A 23,396-nucleotide genomic window follows, 5' to 3' on the forward strand; every position below is an offset into this window, starting at 1 on the left:
TTCCTTTCTGTAGCCTCTAGCATGATCTAAACACTTCCTTACCGTACTTTTATGTGTTGCTTGGTTAGACACAGATAAAGTCAAGCTACCTTTGAGGTGTCCTGGGATCTTCAGCAGTTCCAGGAGCTGGTTCATGGTTGGTTTTATATGGCTTTTTGAGGAAGAGAATGTCCTTGGATAATACTGTTTCTTCTGCAATGTCTCATGTATACAAATTAAATTTTCTAAAAAGCAACGCAGCCCTCCTACAGCTGTGATCACTGCCACCAGGGCCAGTGTCCAGGTTCCAGGACACTATTGATGGTGTAGGTATTGCCGTACTCTGACATCCTGGCATTCAGGCTGTGTCCCATTGTGTGTCCCATTGTCCTGTTGTGGGAGGGATGTCTAGGCAATGCAGAGTCAGTGGGGTGCCTTCCTGAGCAACGATGTCCATGAGGGCATGTGTGTGGTTAAAAGTGATTTCTTGTAGGGCAGGATGTCCCTGTAACCTTTCAAGGAAACAGAGATGCTTAAGTGTACCACAGGCCCCTACACGTGGCAAAAGGTCCCCATGTCTGCAGCTCCATCTTTCTATTCCTGTTGCTAAAGGGGGCAAAATTCAACTCAATACCCCTGGCAGAAGAAGACTATGAACTGTGAGACTTTTTTCCTTCTTCCCTATAGTAAGTGAAAATCCATCAGACCATCATAGTCTGTAACCCTCAGGAAGTCTGTGAACTTCATGAAAACTAAACCTATTGTTAGGAGAGTTACATTCCCTGTACGGCACACGTACCTTCCCCAGGAAATTGCTAGGTACCCTCACAATGAGAATGGCTGAAGCCACCAACTTAGATCATTTAAACTAAGTTACACGAACACAAAGATCACAACTCCTGGAAACAAACGGTCCACTTTACTGGAATGAGGGACATGCTCGTAATTTCCCAGTAGGCCAAGCACAGCTTCCACTGTGCAAATGGTGAAGCAGATTAAAGCTGCCCTCAACTTTAATACAGTGCCACAGCCCGAGGGCACTACAGCTGAGCTGATCTGGGCACCAGTCAGATCAGAACGGAACTTGGCTCAACGAGATCCCTGCTCTCATTTGATGTCAAATTGAACGCAGCCAGCAGAGCTCCACCACTCAGCTCAGGGGACCCCAGTCCAGACAGCTGTGTCGTGGCTGCCTGGCTGCTTGCAAAACAGCAGCCAAACACGAGCTCTCAAAGAGGCTGGGGGTTTCAGGAGCAAATGGCAGTATTTATGCCATTTGTGTATATGTGCATGTATCAGTATGTATCTAACTATAAACATATACACATACTAAGTATGTTTATGTTTTTATATGTATGCACACAGATATCCACATAAGTTAGTTTTATGCCATATGCGTTATTTCCTCTGCATGGATTTGTGAAATGCTATGCATGTGCACACACACTTCTATCCAAACTTTCCAAATACCTTGAACAATTGTAAATCTTCAGTGTTTCACTCAGGCTGAAAAGACTAGCTTTTCTACTTGTGTGGCCGAGACGAAGTTTCTTCCTGACTGAAGGAAATACCACCAATACTTCTTCCTGAGGAACAAATCTAGGTTTTTTTTCTTTCTCCTTCCTTCCCTCCCCTCCATGAAAGCTTGGGGCATCAGTGGAGCACGCAGCAGCAGAGGCCATGGGAGGAATGAATCTCAGAGCAGGTGGTGTCCTTCTCTTTCCTGGTGCTGTGCCTGGCACTTGGTTGAGATCAGCTCATTGCAAGGGTCAGTGAACACATCTTGTCACATGAATGTAAACATCTTTGGATGGCCACAAATGAGGTCACAGGGGGTCTCAGGTTGCTTTGGAAATCAGCCTCTGCCACTCTTAGTCCCTGATCAGAGTTTTTGTTAGGAGCTGACCATCATCTGTGAGCACAAGGTTTGCAAAAGTTCCTGTATGGGAAATGGTGAGTTGGATGAAACAAAGGAAAGGGATAAAGACACAGATGCATTTCTCAAATAATTGGATCAGATACTGTTCAGGTTGGGAAGCTGTAGTTGCAGGAGGAGAAAAATGTAATGGCTGAGGGCCCTGTACCATTGGTTTTCCTATTCCTCAGTCACATGCAGCAGACTTCGCTGGAGTTCTGAGGGACTGGAAGGAGCCTGTGAGCTCCTCTTTGAAGACATACATGGAATCCTTAAAAAGGTTGGTAAGAATCTCCTTAGCTGTGCAGGAAAGCACCTTGGTGCAGTACTTCCCTGGTACGGCCTGTCAAAGCTGTTCACATCTCAGTGCCATGCTTCCAACTTCAGAGTCAGCAGAGGACTTTGTCTCCCTCCTGGCTTTCCAGCACAGCCACCCCTCTGTGCCAGAGCTGTGCTCTGCTTTACTTCTCTTCCTTTCACATTCCCTCAGTGATGTGGTGCTGTGTTCTACACTCTTTTTCTCCTTTCACAATGGAGTACCTGGCTTCTTGTTCTCAATGTCTTCCCTCAGCACCTCAAGGGAATTCCTGAGGCACATATGCAAAGGCATGTGCCTGCCCTGTTCCCCTTGGACCCCCAGCAAGCCTCTCCACTGCCTTTCTCTTTCGTGAACCAAGTCTCTGTCCCTATCTCTTTATTGTCTCCAGCAGAACTGGATGGACAGCTTGAATCCAAAACAAGCTTCCCTGCCCAGCTTGATGGGGAAGCACCTCTCCTTCCCCATTGTCACTACTTCCCTCCTGAGGTAACTCATAAATTGCTCTGAGTCTTTAAATGGGCTGTTATTTCTTCCTTCCATCAGCACTCTCTCACTCATGACTCACAGTGCAGGTTCAGCTTCAATGAATTTATTGGCATGACAAGGTACACAGGTGATGCCAAAGTTGACAACTTAATTCATCAAGCGCTACTGTCTTTCTCTCATCTTCACCACACTGTCAGTCCTTTCCTCTTTCCCCCTCCTCAGCTCTCCTTTCTGTCTGTCTTTCTTTGCCTTTCTGTCTGTCTGGCTGTGTCCCCCTGTCTCCCTCCCTTCCCCTCTGACTGCCTCCCCAGGTGATAGTTAGCTATCTCACACTCAAAACAGTCTGTCTCTCTCGACGAATGGAGACATCAATCAGAGGGCTCACCGCAGAGGGAGAGGAATTGGTCTTTACAGCATGTTGGCTGTTTTCTTGCCTTTGCAGCTTGCATGGAAGCAAGGGCTGAGGGCTGCAGTATTCAAACCAACTTACGGAAGCCAAGTTTGCTTTAGGGTTTTTTGGGACTCCAGAAGAATGAGGTGTTGTGCTAGAGGGATAGAAGAAAGGAGAGAAGCCTATCACCCTCAAATGTGTATAGGAAGGTAGAAATATAATTTAAGAAGAAATCCAGCATCTTGACAAAATCCCCCCAGAGGATAAGGTCTCTTTTAAACAGAGTAGCAAATGATCTCTCCTTCTCACCACCCCCCCCCTCCGGTCCCATAATCCTTTGTTGGCATGGCAATTGCCAAAGTGTATAAAGGAAGAGACAGATCCCTCAGGTATCTGTCAGCACTAGATACAATCTAGCCAGGACAGTGTGTGTGTGGCATTTAATCCTCCATACATCAAGCATATGCCCAGGATATAATGTCACACCGCATTTGTGCTGCATCCCTTGTGCCTATTTGTCATGAGTGTCTGCGCCCAATCCAGTGGCAGGTTGATCCATCGTGTGCTGCCATCTCAGCTATATCTCTGCTTTTCTTCAGGCTTTGGCAGAGTTTTCAGAATTGTGTTCTGATGCAAAGTTTCCTTGTATTTTTTATCACTCTTTGTGCTTTGGTGAAATAATTTTTACCGACTCCAGTATATCATGACCATCAGAAGGGAAAATGTGTGAGTGTACCCTTATCATTCATCAGTATCCCTAACTATTGATTATGTTTATATTCCTGTTTAGATGGCACAGTATTTTGACGGGCCAGCTCTTTACCTTGGGTTTATGAACCAAAGGGCTGATTCTCTCCTTCTTTGCATTTCTTTTCATGTAAGAGTATTTTGTGTTCTCTTTAATTTATACCAGCAGGGGAGCATCAAGCCTGTTTTGTCTGTCTTGCATTTGCCCTTTTTGTTCTGCCAAGGAACTTTGCAGCATGTTAATTCCTCATGAAGAACATGTGGGGCTTTGCATATATTCTTGTCTTATTCTCCTGCTCACTTGTTGGAGCTGTTGATGGATAAGGCATCATACCTCTAGTGACACCAGTAGGGTACCAGTCTCTGGGGATGCCATATATCTTGCACACACTGGTTCCCTAAGAGTGAGAATGAGAGCTGAGCCTTAGAAAGGTGGAGCACAAATGTGTAAAACAATCACTGAATGTGGAGTACCAGACCACCTGAGTGATTCCTTCAGTTTTTTAGTAGTGTTGCTTACCTTGATAGCTATGCTTTTACAGAGGCTCAGATGTGGATGTGCTGTCACAGTAAAGAGACATGGCTTGTGTTTTACATGGGACTTAGTTTTTGATTCCCTACTGCATTTGGAAATGAATGCAGTTTTTTGTTTGTGTTCTTTGTTGAAAATCAGAGGAGATACCTCATTCCTGCTCTGCAGCCAGTAGCACTGGATTTCTGGGGTGGCAGGTATTTGCTTGCAGAATCTTAGATAAAAGTTGTCTGTAAAGATGTTGTCCCACTAAACACAAAGGTGCTGGCAACCCTTCCGGATATAACCTCATCCTTCTGAATGGACAGTGTAGTCTAGGATGATACTTTAGCAGGAAGGTTGGACCAATGACCCATTGTGACCCCTTCTAACCTTATCCATTCTGTGATTCCCTCAGTTTGTAGCACTAAGAGACCAGCAAACCATTAACTTTGAAGAGGGCAGCCTTGAACCACTCTGGGGGAAGAAGGCAGTGTTTTTATGTGTCCTAGTAAAGCTGCAGACTACAAGGAATAAGCCTCATTCCTGGCAGTCTGGGAGAAATTCTCCTTTAATTGAAATGGCCCCAATTCAATGTCATATGTTCACAGAACAAAGCTTTTGGGATTCATCCCTTCCCTCCCTCTGAGATTGTCTGCATGTATGCAGCACATCTTTACCACACAGCAAAGCTTGGAAAGGGAAACAGTAGGAAAATTCCAAGGTGTCAAGGTGTTCTTGCACATGGCTGAACCAAAACAGTGCACTCTCTTTTGGCAGGGAAGCTCCAACTGCAGAAACTGTCCTTCTCAGAAACCTTGGCTCTTGGTTGCTTTGTGGGAAGGAGATCACCACAACCACATCTCAGCTCTAGCCAGCTGCCTACTTTGTTCAAAGATACCTTTACTTCAGGAGTACTGCATTTGGTTTTTCTTCTTTCCTGCTGGATCAGACTTGCATAGATGAGCATTTCTGGCAGGAGGGATTTTTTGCCTTGAACTCTTTGGCTTTCCCTTCTCAGATGGCTGATAACACCCTGGCCTTTAGAAATGAGGCTGCTGCAGCTATCACCAAGCTCAACAATGGCTAGCAAATGAAGGTCTCACAGCTGGCATTTCATAGCTGTGTGTGGTGGGAAAGGCCAACATCTCTGGATCCAGAAATAGCGACAATGCAATCCCAGAAAGCCAATTGTATTGGGCTGCACCCAAAGCAGCATGGCCAGCAGGGTGAGAGAGGGGATTCTGCCCCTCTGCTCTGCTCTGTGAGACCCTCACCAGGAATGCTGCATCCAGCTCTGGAGTCCTCAGCACAGGGAGGGCATGACCTGTTGGAGTGAGCCCAGAGGAGGGATACCAAGGTGATTAGAGGGGTGGAGCATCTCTTCTATAAGGAAAGGCTGAGAGAATTGTGATTGTTCAGCCTGGAGAACAGAAGGCTTCGAGGTGACCTAATTTCCAGTGCCTTCCTGTAACTAAAGGAATCTTACGAGAAAGATGGAGGAGAATATCGACATGAGCATGTAGTGACAGGTTGGGGAAGTGGCTTCAAACTGAAAGAGGTCAGTTTTAGATTAGGTGTTAGAAAGAAATTGTTCACTTTGAGAGTGGTGAGGCACTGAAACAGGTTGCTGAGAGGTGTGGATGCCACATCCCTGGAAATGTTCAAGGCCATGTTAGATGAAGCTCTGAGAAACCTGATCTAGTAAAAGATGTCCCTGGCCACAGCAGGGGAGTTGGAACTAGATGGTTTTAGGTTTAATATCCATTCCAACCCAAGACATTCTGTGATTCTGTGTAAAAGTCCCAGTATGGATTATTATCTTTGTTCTCCATACTTTTAACTGAAAGCAAATCCAGAATTTCCAAAGTGCTGCTGTAGCTTTCTGCTCCTCCAGAATCCTGAAAGCAATCTTGAAAGGTGGTTACAGCAAGCTGTCCTGCTCCATTTTGCTCACTTCAATGTGTGAGAAAGGAAAGCCTGCTAATAAAAAATATTCTACATGTACCACATGCATTTGATTTGAGTGAGAGGCTTGTCACTGCAAAGCTGCCTTGGTTGAAATTGAACCAGATCCTTGGGTATGTGGTATCCACAAGACACTTTGAGAGCCATATTTATCACCCTGTGGCTTGTCAAAGAGGATGTGGGATAAACCATGGGCAGTCAAGGGAATCTGAGAACAGCCTTTGGAGAGAGATGGCCTCTGTGTGGATGTTCATCAGTGCTTCATGATGGTTGTTCTGTTGGTTGTACGCTGTCCCTAATGAGCTGAATATAAGCAACAGTACAAGATCTGAAAACAAACAAACAAAAAAATTGGCTCTGTTTCTGTAGCCAGAGTGGGGTATTAGCTGAAATTAAATTACTTCCCCACTTGCCTTATTAGGACCTTCTCTGGACCTGTACCTCTTGCCCTGGAATGACATAGGCTTTTCTCTGTTATGTTTTCCTCCTCATACCTGGCCAGTGCTCCCAAGTCTATGTCCCAAAGAAGGAGTTAGAAGGCAGGAGCCAAGGGCTGCTGGGACTCAGTTGAAAACCCATAATCTTGGGGGTTTTCTTCTCAACTGACTAATAAAGCATTCCTGTTCTGGCTGCAGTATTTCCTTGAAGCCATCACCCATTCTTGCTGTAAAAGGACTTGTCCAGAGGTGAACAACATCATAGGAGAAGCTCCCTTGGCTCTGAATCAAGCCCTAGAAAGGCTGCATCTTAGGACTCAGCTGCGTGCCATATACATCCAACATGCTTAATGTTCCTGTGAAAAGGTTCTTCTTAAGAAAATTCTCAGAAATGTCTTTGGAGGACCTGAACACTAAGGACTAACTTTTCTTACAGGATTTCTCTTCCAGGATGGCTGATTATGTCTGCAGAAAGAAAGATTTTGTATTGTTTCAGTCCCATAAGTAAATACTTACCAGATTTAAAAAGAACAGTCTAAGGGAATATGTAAACACACTTGAAACAAAGACCAAAAGCTGTGTACATCTGCAGTCCTTAAAATGTTTGGGATTAGGTGGCATTCCAAGAGTTAATCCCTGGGGATTAGCATGGCAAGCACTTCTGTTGTTGTTTACACGTCCTGTGAGGAAGGCTGTGTTGTCACAGCAGGCTCCTCCAGGAGGGTTGGCCATAAAGCTCTTGAAGTCAGTTTTACAAGCAGAAAGAACCATAGCAGCACAAACAAGTGCAAGTGCACAGAGCAGCGCTTTAAAGACAGGAGCTGCAGATGAGTGGCATAAATTCAGTATGCTAATAGAAAAGAAAGGGAAGGGTTGTAGCAAAGAACTTCATATGCAGAGGTGCATATCTGGTGATAAGCAGATATTGGGCATATGCCTGGCTTGTGTTTTGTGCTTTCATTGACATGCTGAGCAGATAACTGAGAACCTGCTCTCCTGAACTGCATCAGGATCCAAAAATGTGGGTTCTGGAAACCTGTGCTTGGGGAGGGCACACCAAAAAGCCAGATGTGGGTGAAATACAATCAGCACTGGGTAAAAGCTGGAGCTTAGGCTCAGAGCTGGAGCTGCTTTAGAGTGCAAGGCTGGCATCCAGTTTTCAAGTGGAGGTGCTGGGCTATGAACAAGAGCGAGACTGCTTTTAACCCTGACCTATCCTGTCACCTTAGTGCACTGATAAACAAGGCTGGATTGAGATTGAAGATGTTCTTTTCTGTGTTTCTCTCAGTGTGGAAGCTAAATAATTTCTCTCTTGAAAATTTAGTGGAGACAAGTTTATAAAAAGTAAAATCAGTGATAATGAGTGTAAGGAATTGAGCCCAGTTCTGTGCTGTCTTTTCCAACAGCTCAGGAATGGGACAGTGCAACACGTTCACACACTGTGCTGCTCTCTGCTAAGAAAGAAAGAATGTACTGGAAGGGCTTTACATGCAATGTTATGTGGAAAAAATAGTCCAGACACTATTGGATGAGGCAGAGCATTCCTTTAAACAAAATGTTTTGGCTTGTAAGCTCTTACTCTTCAGTGTGGTGTGCTCTGACATGCTACCCAGCTCATGGGTAGCTTTGCACATGGCTTTGATTTACAGGATCCTGTCTGCTTCTCTGCTCCCAGGCAGTGCAATATGCACAGTCCCCATCTGGATTTTAAACAATTTCCTGCCTGGCGTCTCAGCGGGTGAGGCTCCAGCTGCTTGATGGGGGGAGCTCACCAAGATGCAGGCCCAAGCTCACAGCCCCTGTGCCTCTCTTTGCCTGGCCTCTCTGGGCTTCAGCAGTGATGCTTGATGGAGATCAGCTCGAGTGGCGCAGAGCAGTGGGGGAGCACACTATGGGTTGGGAACTGCAGATCTTTTAAAGCGGTTTCCATGCTCTGGCTGTCACAGACTCTTCCCTAAAGGCCACGTGATGAGGCACTCCCTTTCAGACAACATAAAGAGGGAATTTTTACACCTTGTGGAAACTCTGTAGTGTATTTTGAGAGGTTTTTGTTTGCCAGGGGATTAAAAAACAAAACCAAGCCTTCAGCGTTTGCCTCTACTTCACAGAAGCTTTAATGCTGAGCGAGGTATTGGCAGAGTGAAACAAGCCTAGCAGAGTGAAAGGTCAGAACGCTCTTTCAGAGTCCACTCTCTTTAATGAAGTTCAACAACTTCCCTCTCTGCCCTCTCGCTCTGCTGACAGCCTCGTCTCCCTCTGGCTGAGGCTGCAGCGTGAATCAGACCGTAAAAAACACATCTTGGGTCTGATGTCACATTTCTTCTGTAGAATGCTTCAGAAACATTATCATGCCGCATCCCAAAGGGTGTCTGAATTTTACTTTCCAGCCCTCAGCTTGCTCCCTTTGCGGACTTTAGCATCAACAAGCTGTTTCTTGTTACGGCTGTAAAGAGCTGTGATTAGCCTGCTGCAAGCATAAGAGGGAAATTAAACCATTTAGTTGTGTTTAGCAGCTCAGCCCCTTCTTCAGGTTCTCTTTTCACCACTAAACACTTTAACTAAACAATGACTAATGAGGCCAATTTGCTGTCAATTAATTGCCCCAGGAAAGGACCCCTAATTGTGGTGAGCAAGGTGGCTGTTCTAAAGTACTGAAGAACCATATGATGGTCAGCATCCCCCCTACCTCTGCTTTGGGGCTTATTAGCGTTTTATATAAAGTGCTGTTAATTGGGATCTGGGGATAAGGAAATAAGAACTCTCAAGGCTAATTGATAGGCACCTGGGGAGGGTTTTAGTGGCTGCAAAGTTCCTTTGACTTTGGAGAGAAGTCCTGATGTTTTCTTTTTTTTTTTTTTTTTGCCCTGAGAGCTGGTGACTCCTGTGTATTAGTGGGTGGGACTCTTAATTTTAGCCAACAGATGGGGGTCCTACTAGCCTACAGAGAGGAAGGAAATAGGCTGGGGGAAGCAGCTAATGAGGATATATGGAAGGAATTGAGAATTTTTCCATTTGTATCCAAGGTGCCCTTTTTCGGACAAGCAGTTAGACCACTTAAATGAAGCTTATGGGCTTTCTTAGGCAGTTGCAATACTGTTTCCATCTGTGTCTTGGAGGTATTAAGTATCTTTTGCTGTATTATAGGTCTGTAGACTGGGAATAAGAGCTGAATTTTTTTAATGATTTTGTGACTTACTGACAAAATACTGTACTGTTGAGCAGTCTTGGAATTGTAGACTGGGGAGTAGCTGCCCCCACAGTGGTAAGCTCCATCCAAGGGTCTTAGATGTAGGACACTGTTTACCCAGAGGGAAGAGTCCAGGCATCTGACTGAATTTCGTGTGAGTGCATTTACATGGCTCAGGGTTTTCTAACTAGGTGTCCATTCTCCCTCTGTTTGCATTTTTTGTTGTCATACCCGACTTGAGTTCTTAGTCCTGTGCTTCCTGCCCTTTTCTCACAAACCCATCCTCCTGCTGCACTGAGGTATCATGTGAGGCACCATGAAAGCAGAGTGCCATCAGTGCAGGAGCCAGGGACTATTGCCCCCAGCCTGTGAGTACCCCTTGTACAACTTCTGCTAAGCAGTGGTTCCCACTCCTGCCACTTTGTGCTTGTGCTGTGTCTAGGTGCTCTGGTCAAAAGGCAGGGATCTGAATTGTTTGGGAGCTGTGGCATAGGTCAGGTTCAGCATAAACAACGTTAGGAAAAGATCTCTAGAAGCAGTGCTTTAGCAAGGGTGGCCTTGATGCTTTCTTGTGCCATCCCCCACTGCACCCCTGTAAGGGCACTAATGAGCTTGTCTCCTGCATGTGAACTCATGTCTCTTGACCTTTGGGCTCACTCATTTACTGACATTAGGGAAGTAGCACTGCTCCTTGCCTCCTTCCATAGCCTTGAATCAGAACACTGATCCAGCCTGCCCACACCATCCCAGGTAATATCTCAGGAGGAGTTTCGAGCTCTGAAGGGCTTTGGTCATAAAAGGCAAGGATAACAGCAGCAGCTGTTTGTGTGTTTGCTTGTTTGTGGTTTCCTTGCTGCCTCGTGTATGCAGCCCCTGGTCTGTAATAACTGCTATAGCGGGTGTTTTTGTGGAAACAAATCACCTGCTTTCATCTGGAGAGCAACAGTGATTGTGCTGGGGGAGCATGATCTATTTTTCATGTCTCAGTCTTTCTTATTATTTAAATTAATGTGAGTTGCACTTGTCACGAAGTGAAGGATTGACGGCAATTAACTAGAACAGCCTCGGTGCAAACTGTTTCTGCACAAGCTAGTTCTACCCAGCTCTGTCACTGTATCTTTCTTGGGACTTAAAATCTGCCACACCAGCTCTGACCTTGTACCCCTCCTGCCCTGCTGCCCTCCCAGTCCAGGGCACCCTACAGTATCTCTGCCCTTGTCTCGCTCCTGCCTTGCATCTCTCCTTCTCTTCCAATGTGAGCTTCTCTCATGGAGAATGGCCACTGGTTACTTTGGGATTTGTTATTTGCTGTCAGTGACATGGAAAATGAGATGCTGGACTGGCATCAGCCTTGTGCCGTAGATGTGAAATGTAGAAGAAACAAATATGTGAGTTTTAAGCCATTCCTCTCAGTGTTCATTCCCATCTCTCCAGAATCAGTCCCTGGTGTGGGTGGGGCATCCTCCCTGTCTGGGGATGGAGGAGTGGGGTACTACAGTGTGCTTCCTTTCATGGCTCTGCTCCCCACCCCAACCAGGGACATCCTAAGCCCATTGTAATGGATACTCAATATGATTTACACTGAAAGAGCAGAAAAATATGTCAATCCTATCTTTTTCATCAGTACCTAAGACCCTGGCAGTGCTTTCCCATGGTCCTTGGAGCCAGATGGGTCCAGCAGCAGCCTGGTTTCTCCTGAAGTAAAAAGCTGTTAGTCAAATTATGACAATGCCTGTAAGTGCTGTTGAGCTGTAGTATTTGCCCTGCTGTGGGGCTGCAGCTTGTGGGTTTGCCCCTGCTAATGGTTTGGAGAGACCAGTCACAAAAGAATTTTCCACTTGAGGGTCAACAGGAGATGGCTGGGCAAATAGAGGCTGTGACACCCAGGAGATTCTGGTCCCGGGAGGTTTTATTCTCAGCAATCCTTCTTTCAGCAGTCTGGGACCTGTGAAAACATAATACAACCCACACAAGGGGAAAAATAATAAGGTCAAAGCTTCTCATTTTAAGGTTGTCCTAAAAAGGTGTGTGCAAAGTAATGACAAGTGCCAAGGAGGCAATGCTAACTGTTGCTGGTGCTGACAGTTCTGGCATTTTAACATGCTGGCTTGACGCCCTGAAAATTAAAAGTCTCTGACTTTTTATCTGAGTGAAATTATTGTCCACTGGCTTTGGATTCTAAACAGATGAAGCCAAGCCAGGTTTTAAATTTAGAGGGAAATTATTTCCTGCCCTATTCCTCCTTGTCTTAGCCTTTCCTTGCCTTCTGACTGAGGTGCCAGCTGAAAGGAACCAGCCATTATATTCCTAACAGGATTTCAGTCTTGGATGTCCTTTTCACCCTCATCTGAAAAAGTGGCAAGACAGATATGACCATCTGGACACATGCTCTTCCTCTTGGGCATTCAGTAGGCATGGTCAAAACTGCTTGTACTGGCTGAGTTTACTTGATCCTCTGTAAAGTAAAATATCTTGACGGCTTTGGAGAACAGCAGTTTATACATGTCCCAGCTGGAGCTCTGCTGCTGCCATGTCGTGGCTTTTGCTGCTCTTTCCTCAGCCATTTTGGCTGGCATTGCACCATTCTACCAGGACTTCACACTGGCCCACAGCTTCACCTGCTAGTCCTGCTTTAGTCCTTGGTTTGTTGCATGGCTTTCTTTCCTTACGCAAATGGTAACACCTTGAGGTTATGTTAATATTCCCAAAATGTGGTATAGCCACTGGTTTTACTCCTGGGCTCTCCTTACCCAGTGAGCACCATGGATAAATTGTGCTCCAAAGTCACTGTCCTTGTGTCCCCTGACAGAACACCTGGGCCACAACTTTTGCAAAAATAGCAGCCTCTGATGTTCTTTCCCAGACTAAGCCCCTTTGTCCTCTCCTGTGTATGTTGGTCTTCTATCAGGTCTGAGGTGGCCCTCCAAGTTGCTTTGTTCTCAGTAAGTAAGAGTAGTACTTTGGATTTTGGCACCAGAACTTTCAGGGCTCTGCCAGCCTGCAGATCTGCTAGCTGGAACACTGAGCAGGTCTGTCCTGGGCCATAGGACAGGATGTTCCCCTCATCCACTGGAAAAGAAAGGAAGAGAGTTTTCTGTATCTCCAGGGATAAGTTTCCATCCCCTCTCTGAGGAGCCCTTTTTGAAAGTAAAAGCTTTTCCCTTATTTTCAGTCAGAATTTTCCCTACATTGCAGCTCATGTTAGCTGCTTTTCAGTGTTCACTGCGCACCTCTGAGAAAAGCCTGCCTCTGTCTTTTCTGCACATTCCCACTCATTTTTTTTAGAGAGCAGTAAGATCTCCCTCAGCCTTCTCTTCTTCAGACTGAACAGACCCATCTCTCTTAGGTTCTTCCCATCTTGGGAGCCTTCCAGTGGACTTGCTCCAGTGTGTCTATGGCCTTCTTGTTCTGGGGAGCCTGAAATTGATCTAGTACCTGAGATGTTGTCTAATAGGCACCATGTAAAGGGTTTTAGATGCTTCCTTCCACTTGGGGGGTTATACTCTTGCTAATACAACAGAGGACGTTTGGTCTTTGCTGCAAGGGCATACTGCTAACTCATGCTGAACCTGAAGGACCCCCACATGTCACTGCTTGAGCCTAGAACTTTTTCCCTTCCAGAAAATATCAATGTGGTTGGTCCCTAAAGAAGGACTGTTATTGTGAGGTTTATTCTACCTGTCTAACACAGTATTGCATCTTCTTAATCAAGTAATTGGTAACAACCATCAAGGAACAAGAGTGATGCTGTGATATCTCTGATCCTTACATCTGAGCTAGTTCACCATCCAGAGCTGGGTACATGCCAGCCACTGCTTTGCAATTCTATTCCTCTCCTTTCCCACCTGTCTTTCTTAGAGAGCCTGTATCTGAGTGACATGCCAGTCCTGAACTGTCTCACCCCAGCTCCATCATCCCAATGGTTTTTCACACACATCCCTCTGTGAATCTGTGTGAACATCAGATTCCTGCTGGTTTTCCACCATGATGCTTGCCACTGGTGCACAGGCATTTGAGGTGGGCCCCCAGCTGTCCTGCTTTCACAAGGCATGCAAAAACCTTCCCCATTGTGTTGCCCCTGGCTGCTCCCTCACTGCCCTCTGCATTGTCACTTCTCCACAGGTCACAACAATCCTTCCCCAGTGCCCCTGGCTTCAATCCCTCCTTGCCTGGCTGAGTGAGTCTGTTGGAAAATAGATGTCTGCCTCACTTTACAGTCCCCTTCCTTCACGGGGGTGCCATGGCCATAGATACTCAAAAGTTGTCCGTGAGTTTGGGGCCTACAGAGAGGGGCTAATGAGCTGTGGGTTGTAAACAACATTCCTGTGAATCCAGCAACACAGCTGGAAGTAGTGAGTTGCTCTCTTCAGGCTTCATTTCCTTTTCCCCACCTAGCTTATAGGCAGTGTTGCCTCAAAAGGACCATCAGCCACTCCTGCCAGGCAGGGGGAAGGGGAAGCTGCTGTCTGTTTACTCTGTGGTAAGCAAACCAGAAAATTATGTTGTTTCATTCCTCTCTACGCACAAATTTGGAAGCTGAAAATATATTAAAAAAAAAAAACTAGAGGATTCCTTTTTAGTGAAAATCCCTCACCACCTGACATGGGGTGTGAAGCATGGAAGCAAGACATGGGTGTGAGAGAGGAAAGACTGCAGCAGCTGGCACAGTCCACACCTGGAAGTGCCTCTTCAGGTCCCAATTCATGGTCGCTCTGGTGCCATGACACAAACTCAGCTTGGAAAGTTTTTAAGGATCTTGAATGTCCATGTCATGGCTGATCTTGTGAATCTTAAAGATTCTACTGTGCCTTTGGTGCTCTGCCATGGGTGGTGCAGTCATCCAGAGACTGCCTACTTCAGGTAGTCCATGGGGGATCCCTCTTGGCTGAAAGGTGTCACAGAAACCAATAACTAATTCACCCTTTGAGTCAGTGCCTTGAAGCCTGGCATCCTGCAGGAGGATGCAGAACTCTATCTGGGACTCCCCAGAGTGTAAGAATTAGCTGGGATGATACTTGGAGCCTGCTGATCCCTTCCACACAGCCTTGAGGTAGGCAGGCAGGTCCTGAGAAGTCATTTTATGAAGACCTCCAAACTTGTGCAAACACAAAGCATTGTAGTTGCAGCAAAGGCTGTTTCTAAGCTGTAGACCCTTGAAATACAAACTACACACCAGTACATACTACTCTGATGTAATTTCAGAAACCCAGCTAGTAGTGAGAGGGGTGCAGCCTGTGAGGTGAGTTTGTGGCTGCCTCTGGTTAATAGGTAGGTAATTGATTAAGCCGGGCAAGCTGCCCTCCATAATTCTGCTTATAACAAGGTCAAACTTTCTTTTGTCTTCACAGTTCCACCAAAGATCTCCAATATCTCCTCGGACATCACCGTGAATGAGGGCAGCAATGTGACCCTGGTTTGCATGGCAAATGGGCGTCCTGAGCCTGTCATCACCTGGAGGCATCTCACTCCCACAGGTAAGAAATCCAACTGGATTCAATTTGTGAACTGTACAGTAGTTCCCTTCTCTTCCAGCATCAAAGAAAATTTCAGTAGCAATATAGGCAGCTATAGAAAAGTGGCAAGAATCTTAAATGTACTTCAAGCTTGTTTTGAAGAATGAATTCCCAGGCACAATAACCAAGTTTTCCAAGTGAACAAATGAAATTACTTCAATAGATGCTCTGCAGAATTGGACCTGTAATTCTATTTAGCTTAGGTCTTCATCTAGTTGTCCCAATCTCTACTGCTGGTAATGCACAGCACAGTGGTGGAGATGAAATGCTGCTGGTGCTAGACTGAGGGAAAAGGATTTCTGTTGAGACACTGCATAAAAGAGGTTCTTTCTGAAAACCATGGTATTTGCTTCCTACTGATTTGCCTTAAAAGGGAGAGGCAAACAGTGGCCCAGTTTATTTCATACCGCTCTCCACTTTGGCAGACAGCCAAAAGTCCTGTGTCTTCTGAGGTGACTAAAGAAGGCAATTGATCTTCAAGGTGAGTGAAGAGCAGGATGGTAACAGAATAATGGAGAACTCACCATCTTTGTTCTGCTGTCTGACTGTGCCCTCCATGCTCAAGGATGTGGCAAAGTTGGGAGGAGAATGTCTTTTTAGTAGCCAGACTCTGTGGGGTTAGCAGCTTGGGTTGCAAGGAAACCTCAACCCCTAAAGATTTAACAGTAGGATGAATACAAGAGGTAGGTTTCTACCCTTCTGTATCATTTCCTTGGAGGAGAGAAAAACTTTTATCTGATTTCTTTTCCTATCAGATATTCTTTTATCTAAAATGCATGGGAAAATCATTGATTAGCCCCATATGAACGATCTTCTGTGGTACTCCCATATATATAAAGGGTTAAAGAGGATTTGAGGAAGGCAAAGAACAAACATTCTGCATGTGCTACAGATAGTCCAGCTTTCTATTGCAGTTCAACAGCGAGAAAAGGGGAGAAAAGTGAGCCAGAAAGTGTTGCAGAAAGAAAGTTGGAGAGAGAAAGGCAGAATGACACATTGGAACAGAGCTTAATCTAAGGGCTACATCCAGAACCCCCTGGATTTGGAGCCCTGAGATTGGGGTTACTTAAATTTCCTGCCTTGTGTCTTCAGCCAAACCAAAGTTCTCCTGAGCTTTCATGTATATGAAAGCTAGATATGCAGTCTGTATTTCTGGCCCATTTCTTGCAATACCAAGAGAAAAAAGATGGGGAAAGCCTGCCAAGAAGAGGTGAGAGCAGGGCTGATTAGGGGAACACTAGTCATCTGTGGTATTATCATCACATCCTGACTTTCCTCTTCTGGTTTGTTTTTTTTTTTTTTTTTTTTCAAAATTAAGTATGACTGTGCCATTTTCATTCATAGGAGAAGAGAACTTATTTTTTTTCATCTTTAATTATGTATATAGAATCTTCTAGCTCTGGTATTTCTGTTCTTAAGGTTGACTTCATATCAAATCTTCCATATTACTGCTGCATCAGTCTTTCAGTTCTCTTTTTTGTATCCAACTAAAAGATACTCCCTAGCTACTCTGTGAGCACAGCCTAACACTGAGTTAAGGGCGTTAAATCTTCATGAAATCTAAATGCTTTCTTCAGAGCAGTGAGAAGATTCTTGTCCTGACTCATCATTTTGGCTGTTGCTGCTTTGTGGGAGTTGGTTTTTGGTTTTTTTTTTTATTTGCACCACCTATTTCACTGTATCAGACACAGAATTTTTTTTTCTCCTTTTTTACAAAAGTCTCCACAGAACAAATCCTCACTCTGGCTATCCCCTCTAGTTAGCAACAGAACTGAAGAATCCCATCCCTACTCTGACCGTGGGGACAGTTTTCTTGGCTCTGTTGTTCAGTTTTCCAGCAGGTTCCTTCACATTTTTTCTCCCATGCTGTGTGTCTCAGAGGTGTTGCCTTGTTAGCATCCCTCAGCACCATCTCACTGACTCCTTTCCAATCCCTCCTCAGTCCTCCTCCCTACAGTGAAGCCTGCCAAGCACCTCCTGTGTAACAAACTAGAGGTTATGATGAAGGGCAGGCAGTCCTCAGTCTGTCACCTCCATGTGTTACTGATTGTGGTTCTTTCTTTTTCCCCATCTGAACCCATCTGCTGTCTTTTACAGATACAGAGGAACTGCTTTCAGGCAGACATCAGATCTTTGAGCAGGATAAAGCCCAGTAAAACACTTGTCTCAAAATGGAAGACAGAAGGGCTTCTTTTAAATGTTTTCCTTGAGGTTGACAATTAATATAAATTCCAAATCCCTTCCAGAGCTGCTGCTGTTGAAAACGTGTCTTATCTTGGAATCTCCCTTTTCCAGAACTGCAAGGCATTTTGGCTCCATTTATGCGAGTTTTGAAGCCATCTGCTATGCATCAAAGAGCTATTTTAGATCATTGTAAAGGTTTCAAAAATATATCCCTCTCCTTCAATGTTTTTATAGTTAAACTTGAGACTGAAGAACTGGAATAAAGAGTTATTGAGCTTGTGTGGGAGATTTTGAATGGCCAGGTAGTGGAATTAAACCCGTATCAGGGGGTGAGAGGGCCAAATTACATTTTTCTTTGTGCACTCTCCTCCAGGAGTTCATTAGCAACTTTGTCTGCTGTTTCTTTCATTCATTGACTTCATTAATAGAGTTTTTTGGCTAATTACTTGAGTTAAGACCACAGAAATGATTGAATTCTTGTTGGCTGGGAAGTGGAAGATACAAATTCAAAGGGAAGGCAATGTTGGTACTTAGGCAGAGAAGGTAGGGATGCATGTGATAGTTCATTTAAATGCTGCAATCATAGCTTAGTTATCTGCCTATCTGGGAAGCTAAAAAATTGATTTATAAATTGCTGTGTTGCTTCCTGTTCTGGTTGTTCAGTGAGCAGTTGAACCAGACATTTTTCTCACTTCAACTATAAGTCCTGATCCCCTCAAGCAGCCCACAGGAAAAAACCTCTCCTAACCCTGTGAGAAAGCTAAAGTGTGACTGAGGTTGATGACTGTAGCACTGGCACCTGGGAGGAAGGCAGGTAAGGGGAAAAATACTTTAATAATTCAATGGCAAAAAGACAATACAGATCAGCTTTAATTTGATGAAACCGGAATGACATTCCTTGGAATGATGCAAGTCCTTGCTCTCCTCTTACATTCCTCTTCAGATGATTGGCAGATTGTATTTTGACAGAGCAGGTGGAGAGAGTCACTGAGACCCTTTTCTTTTTCACCTGAGAGGCCAACATTGGCAACCTGGTCTGAGTAGTTGTGGATTTAACAAGCATTGTCTGGGAGCACAAGCAGCTTCATTAGCTCTTCTCCTCCGGCCAGCAGAGCTCTTTTCTGGGATCACTGACCTGCACCTTCCAGCAGCAGGCCAGCAGGTCCCTCCTTGCACATAGTCTGATCCCTTTTCTGTGATTCAGGACACAGCTGCAGGCTTGTTAAGTCTGCCATACCTGATGACTTTTGCCAACCTGGTTTGTGATGGTAAGCCATGGCAAAGACCGTAAAACTGAAGATCTGAACTGGATTTGTCAGAAAACTGTGATGTGCTCATTTAGAGTGGGGGTGAGTATTGATGGTGTCCTATGCAGTCTGCATGAATTAGCAGTTGCCAGCATTAGGAATACTTCACTAGGGAACACTCCATAGTCTCATCTCTTGAAAGGGACAAAACCCAGTTTCTTTGTACCAAGAGTGGGTGGTACCCTATTGTTTTATTCTCCTTAATATTAGCTCATTAACCTGCCTAATCCATGCCCCACAAAGGTATAGATTATTTTTTTTCTCTGAATGCAATAACCTCAAATATCCCATAGCTGCACCACATCCTGGACAAAGTCCTGACCAAGGACCATTTATCACTTATCACACTTACATGATCTGTGAGGGATACCACAGGCAGCCTACTCATCTGTGGGTGCTCTGTTTTCCCTGTACCTTGCACCAGGATAACAACTAACATAACCAAAAAAAGACTCCAGTGAAATAGTTCAGAGATGGTAGCCAATGCCTGCTTTCAAGCCCATCTTAGTTTTTCTTCACGTCTCTACTGACTTATGTTTATTCAGGCTAATGTGTCTTCTCCCTGCCTGCAAGCTGCTGAGATCACAGTCCAGAGTATAATTTATCATTTCTCATCTCTATGTCTTATTCAGAGTCAAGCTAGGTGCCTGGTTGACTGAAAAAGAGCTTTCTGGGAAGAAGAAAAATTAATGTACATTCATATCCTTACCAATGAACTCTCAAGGGAAGCCCTAAAGAGTGGCCTCTTGTGAATTGGGTTTGCAGCAATACAAACATGGACAGTTGTTGCAAGATCTCTGGATTACCAGAGATCTCACTGCTAATCCTTTTGCTGTGCATGGGCAGGCAAATGCAGAAGAAAAAGCCATCTCCTGTCCTGAGAAGCTTGTACTTGAGAGCTCACAAGAGCAGTACCATTTGTGTTTCTGCTTCTTTGCCACAAAGCAGAGTGATTGAAACCTTCCCAAGGGCCTTGCTTGTGGGTGCTCTGGCGAGTGCCTTTAGCACCCATGCTGATGGCAGCCTGAGAGCTGGTGACAGGGAGACACAGCTATATTGACTAAAGTTGAATTGAGTTACCAGCTGAGGAACAAGCTTCCCTTTTCCTAGAGAAGCTACAGAATATGAAACCTGTATAAAACACTAGGTATCCCATTATGGATACAACTTCTTGGCCTCAGCCCACCAAGGCCACTTGATGGAGAAGAAAACACTCTGGATTCTTCCAAATTCCACCTGACAGTCTAAAGAAACCCACTTTGGCTCAGAAAAAGAGCTTAGTTATTACAGTGGTAATCACAACATAAGAAGGACCAGTCTAGTGCAAAGCAGATAAGTATTGACTGCAACGCCCAAGTTTCATGTCACAGCATAAAATGAAAGGAGATGAGAAGGCTTGTCAAATATGCCAGTCTGATTCTCCCTAGAGGGTGCTAGAAATTCACATTGAGTCTTAGGGAATTTACCGTAGCCTGGGAAGTTTAGGAGGGATAGAGAATACAGAACTGTGCCGGCATGCCCTGTGTAATTGAGATGGTATACATATAATATGTTTATAAACAGCTGTAGAACTCATTGCCATGGAAAGTTATTTAAAGATGAGAACTTGGCAAGACTCAACCAGCTTGTGTATTCCTGAGGATAATGTGAACAAATCTGGATATTCTTGTTATTCACAATAAAAATATTGAAAAGGATTTTAAACTTCATGCTTTGGGGCTCAGAGATCAGGATAAGACCTAAAGTGAAAGAGACAGATTATCTCACACCCCCGCTCACTTGTGTATTTTCCTTCAGTGCATGCCAGTCTCCTCGTAGAGCTGAGCATTGAAGCAAGAGGAGACAGAGAGCTTTCTGAAGGCATGAGTTAAGAAGGCCATATTGGTCACAATGGGCAACTTCACTCATTATGTCCTGTGTTAGCTTGCTTCTCATTGCTGCCCAAGTCCAAAGCCTTGTTGCTTCACTTAGTATTGCACAGGGAAACCCACTTTATGCCCAAAGAAAGTAACAAGCAGAAAACCCTCAGCCAGAATCACCACAAGTCAGCCCTGTGGTCAGTAGGTAGCAGTGGGAAACAGATTTTCTGGTTATCTAAAGCATTTGTATTTAGGCCATCTTTCTGCTGCTCTCCTAAAACTTTAGTAATACAATTGTACAGGAAAGCAGCCTTGTTTTGGGAAGCATGGGGTGGGGTTTTTTTTGTTTGGATTTGATGGGGGTTTTGTGGCATTACTGTGCCAGTTCTTATTTCACAACCTTCCCCCCATGAAACTGTCTCAGGAAACTTGAGGTTTACAAGATGTTTGTTTAACAAAACTGAGGCAACTGATGGTTTTTTAAACAGATCTCCTTTTCCTCTTTTTTTTTTTTTTTTCTTCTTTCATGTTCAAAATACGTTCTGGTAAAACATCTTCCACAGAGACCTTGCACTTTACCTCTTATACACTCCCAGTTTGTTTTAGCACACTTTCTGAGATGTCTTTTTCTCTCTATTTAGTCTCATCTTATCCAATATGTAGGGAAAAAAAAAAAAAAAAGAAGAGGATGCTGGCTCATAAAGAGCCTGGGAAACAAGCCAAACTTTCAACTTTTTCAGGTCTTCTCCAGAAGGCATCTAAAGTTGTTTCAACCTCTATTTGCTTCCCACTAACACTTGTTCCACATTTCTTATATTTTTAGAGGACTGTTTTTCCTAGGGCCCACAAGCTAGATCCACATTGTCTCCTTCCTCACCTCTCTAACAGACTTAAGTTGTGATGGTTCTCTCTCCTCAGCACACTTTATCTTCTTTCTTCTATGCCCAGCAACACATGCACTGCACAGGGATCCTTCCTCTTGTAATCACCTTGCAATAATGCCCCATTCAGTTCCTGTGGACTGTGATGCTGTTTCAGTACAAACACAGTTTTTGAATTAAATGTTCACTTTTTTAACAGCTTTGATTTCTCTCTACTGTCCCAGGGCAGAGAGGGAGAGCAAGGCTTAATGAGTATTTTGGCATTTCTGGGGAAATAGACAAAGAAAGCTGTTGTGAGGAGGAAACTTACCCTGCTGCCTACAGCAGTGGTTGGAGAGGAACATGTGGAGTCTTCTGGTCAGTGCTTGTCTGCTCCACCTCTGGCAAGCTTGTCTGTGCTGCTGGCAAGATGTGGCAGTTCTGTACCAATTTAGTTGCCTTCCTGCCACATAAAAATGATAAAAATGTTGCTCCTTGCAGCAAGTTGGAGTCTGGTAGAGTTGCCTCCTTTTTATCTTCTCCCAGATGGGTACCAATTCTAGTTGGTCATGCTGTTAAAGTCTTTTCCATGGCATTTTAAAGGCTGAGCTGAATTGTGCCCATATGAAAACTTTCCTCCACCTACAGAAAAGCAGCATTTTTCTAGTTCACTGCATGCTGTAATATTACTGTCTTTGCAGTGCTGTGCCTCCACCCTCAAGCTTAGTGATACTCAGTGGGGACACTCCTGTTTAGCTGGGGCTTCCAGGAACAGCTAGCTGCTTTTCCTCCCCCACCTCCATGAGCCAGTCTTGAAGGATCCCAGAGGGCTTAGATGTGGGAGTGAAAACTGAGCACCCCAGAAGATGAGTATCCAAAACCTCCCATAATTAATGATGACAGGAAAAGGAATTGCCACGTGCTTTGACAAAAAGGATAGCAACAGCAGCCTAATGAACTTTCCATTTCTCCATCATTCCTACCCATTCCACAGACCCATTAAAATCAAGGGACTTTTTTGTCTTGACTAGGACAGAAAGAGGAGAGGTCTCCTAGGCCTGCCCTGCTGAGACTGGTAGATGCAGTCCATCTGGCTGCCTTTCCTACCAGCCTTCCTCGTTCTCCAAACACCATTTAGCACTCAGGTAGTCAACTGCAGTAAAACAGAGTGTCTGAAGAGAAGGTTACTGAGTGCAGGACACTGATGAGGTGTGGATCTGTGTGTTGCTGTGTCTCCCTCTAGTGATCTGAACTCACAAGTCTGCTTTGGGTCCTTTGTGCCTGGAGCTGCTGGTTGGAGGACAGAGATTCTCGGGGTTCATCAGAGTAAAAGGTGAATATTTTAGGACTGGGTCCCATCCCTGCCATCCGGAGGTCATATTCCCCATTGGCAGCTCTGTGTTTGCAGCTGTAGTTCACATCTGGAAATTTAAATGTGCTTGTAAAGATACAGAGAGGTTGACTGTGAATTAAAGAGAGAAAAAATTCATAGCATGTTAAATGGAATAGTTTCAATTCAAACATCCTTAAGAAAGCTAGCCTTAAGAAGAAAATGAGGAGGCTGCAATTTTTTTCCCTTGTAGCTGTAATCTATAAGTGGTTTCACTTAAGGCAAGCATATTTTTCACTCTCTCTTCACAGCAGGAGAGAGACACGCTAATAAAAAGGAAAGTTAAGGTAGTAGCTTATGCTTGGTCCATGCTTTTTTTTTTTTTTTTTTCATTTAAAGGGAG

General features: G+C 44.6%; 1 protein-coding gene across 2 annotated transcripts in view; it reads left to right on the forward strand.

Moving 5' to 3' along the window:
- Positions 1-23,396, forward strand: part of LSAMP (limbic system associated membrane protein) — a 305,059-nt gene that overhangs the window by 177,398 nt on the left and 104,265 nt on the right. For both annotated transcript variants that reach the window (XM_036378608.2, XM_036378622.2), the window contains exon 3: positions 15,289-15,414. In XM_036378608.2, the coding sequence (XP_036234501.1) occupies positions 15,289-15,414 (126 nt within the window). The remainder of the gene's footprint in view (positions 1-15,288; positions 15,415-23,396) is intronic.

Source organism: Molothrus ater, chromosome 2, assembly GCF_012460135.2.
Source record: "Molothrus ater isolate BHLD 08-10-18 breed brown headed cowbird chromosome 2, BPBGC_Mater_1.1, whole genome shotgun sequence".
NCBI lineage: Eukaryota > Metazoa > Chordata > Aves > Passeriformes > Icteridae > Molothrus > Molothrus ater.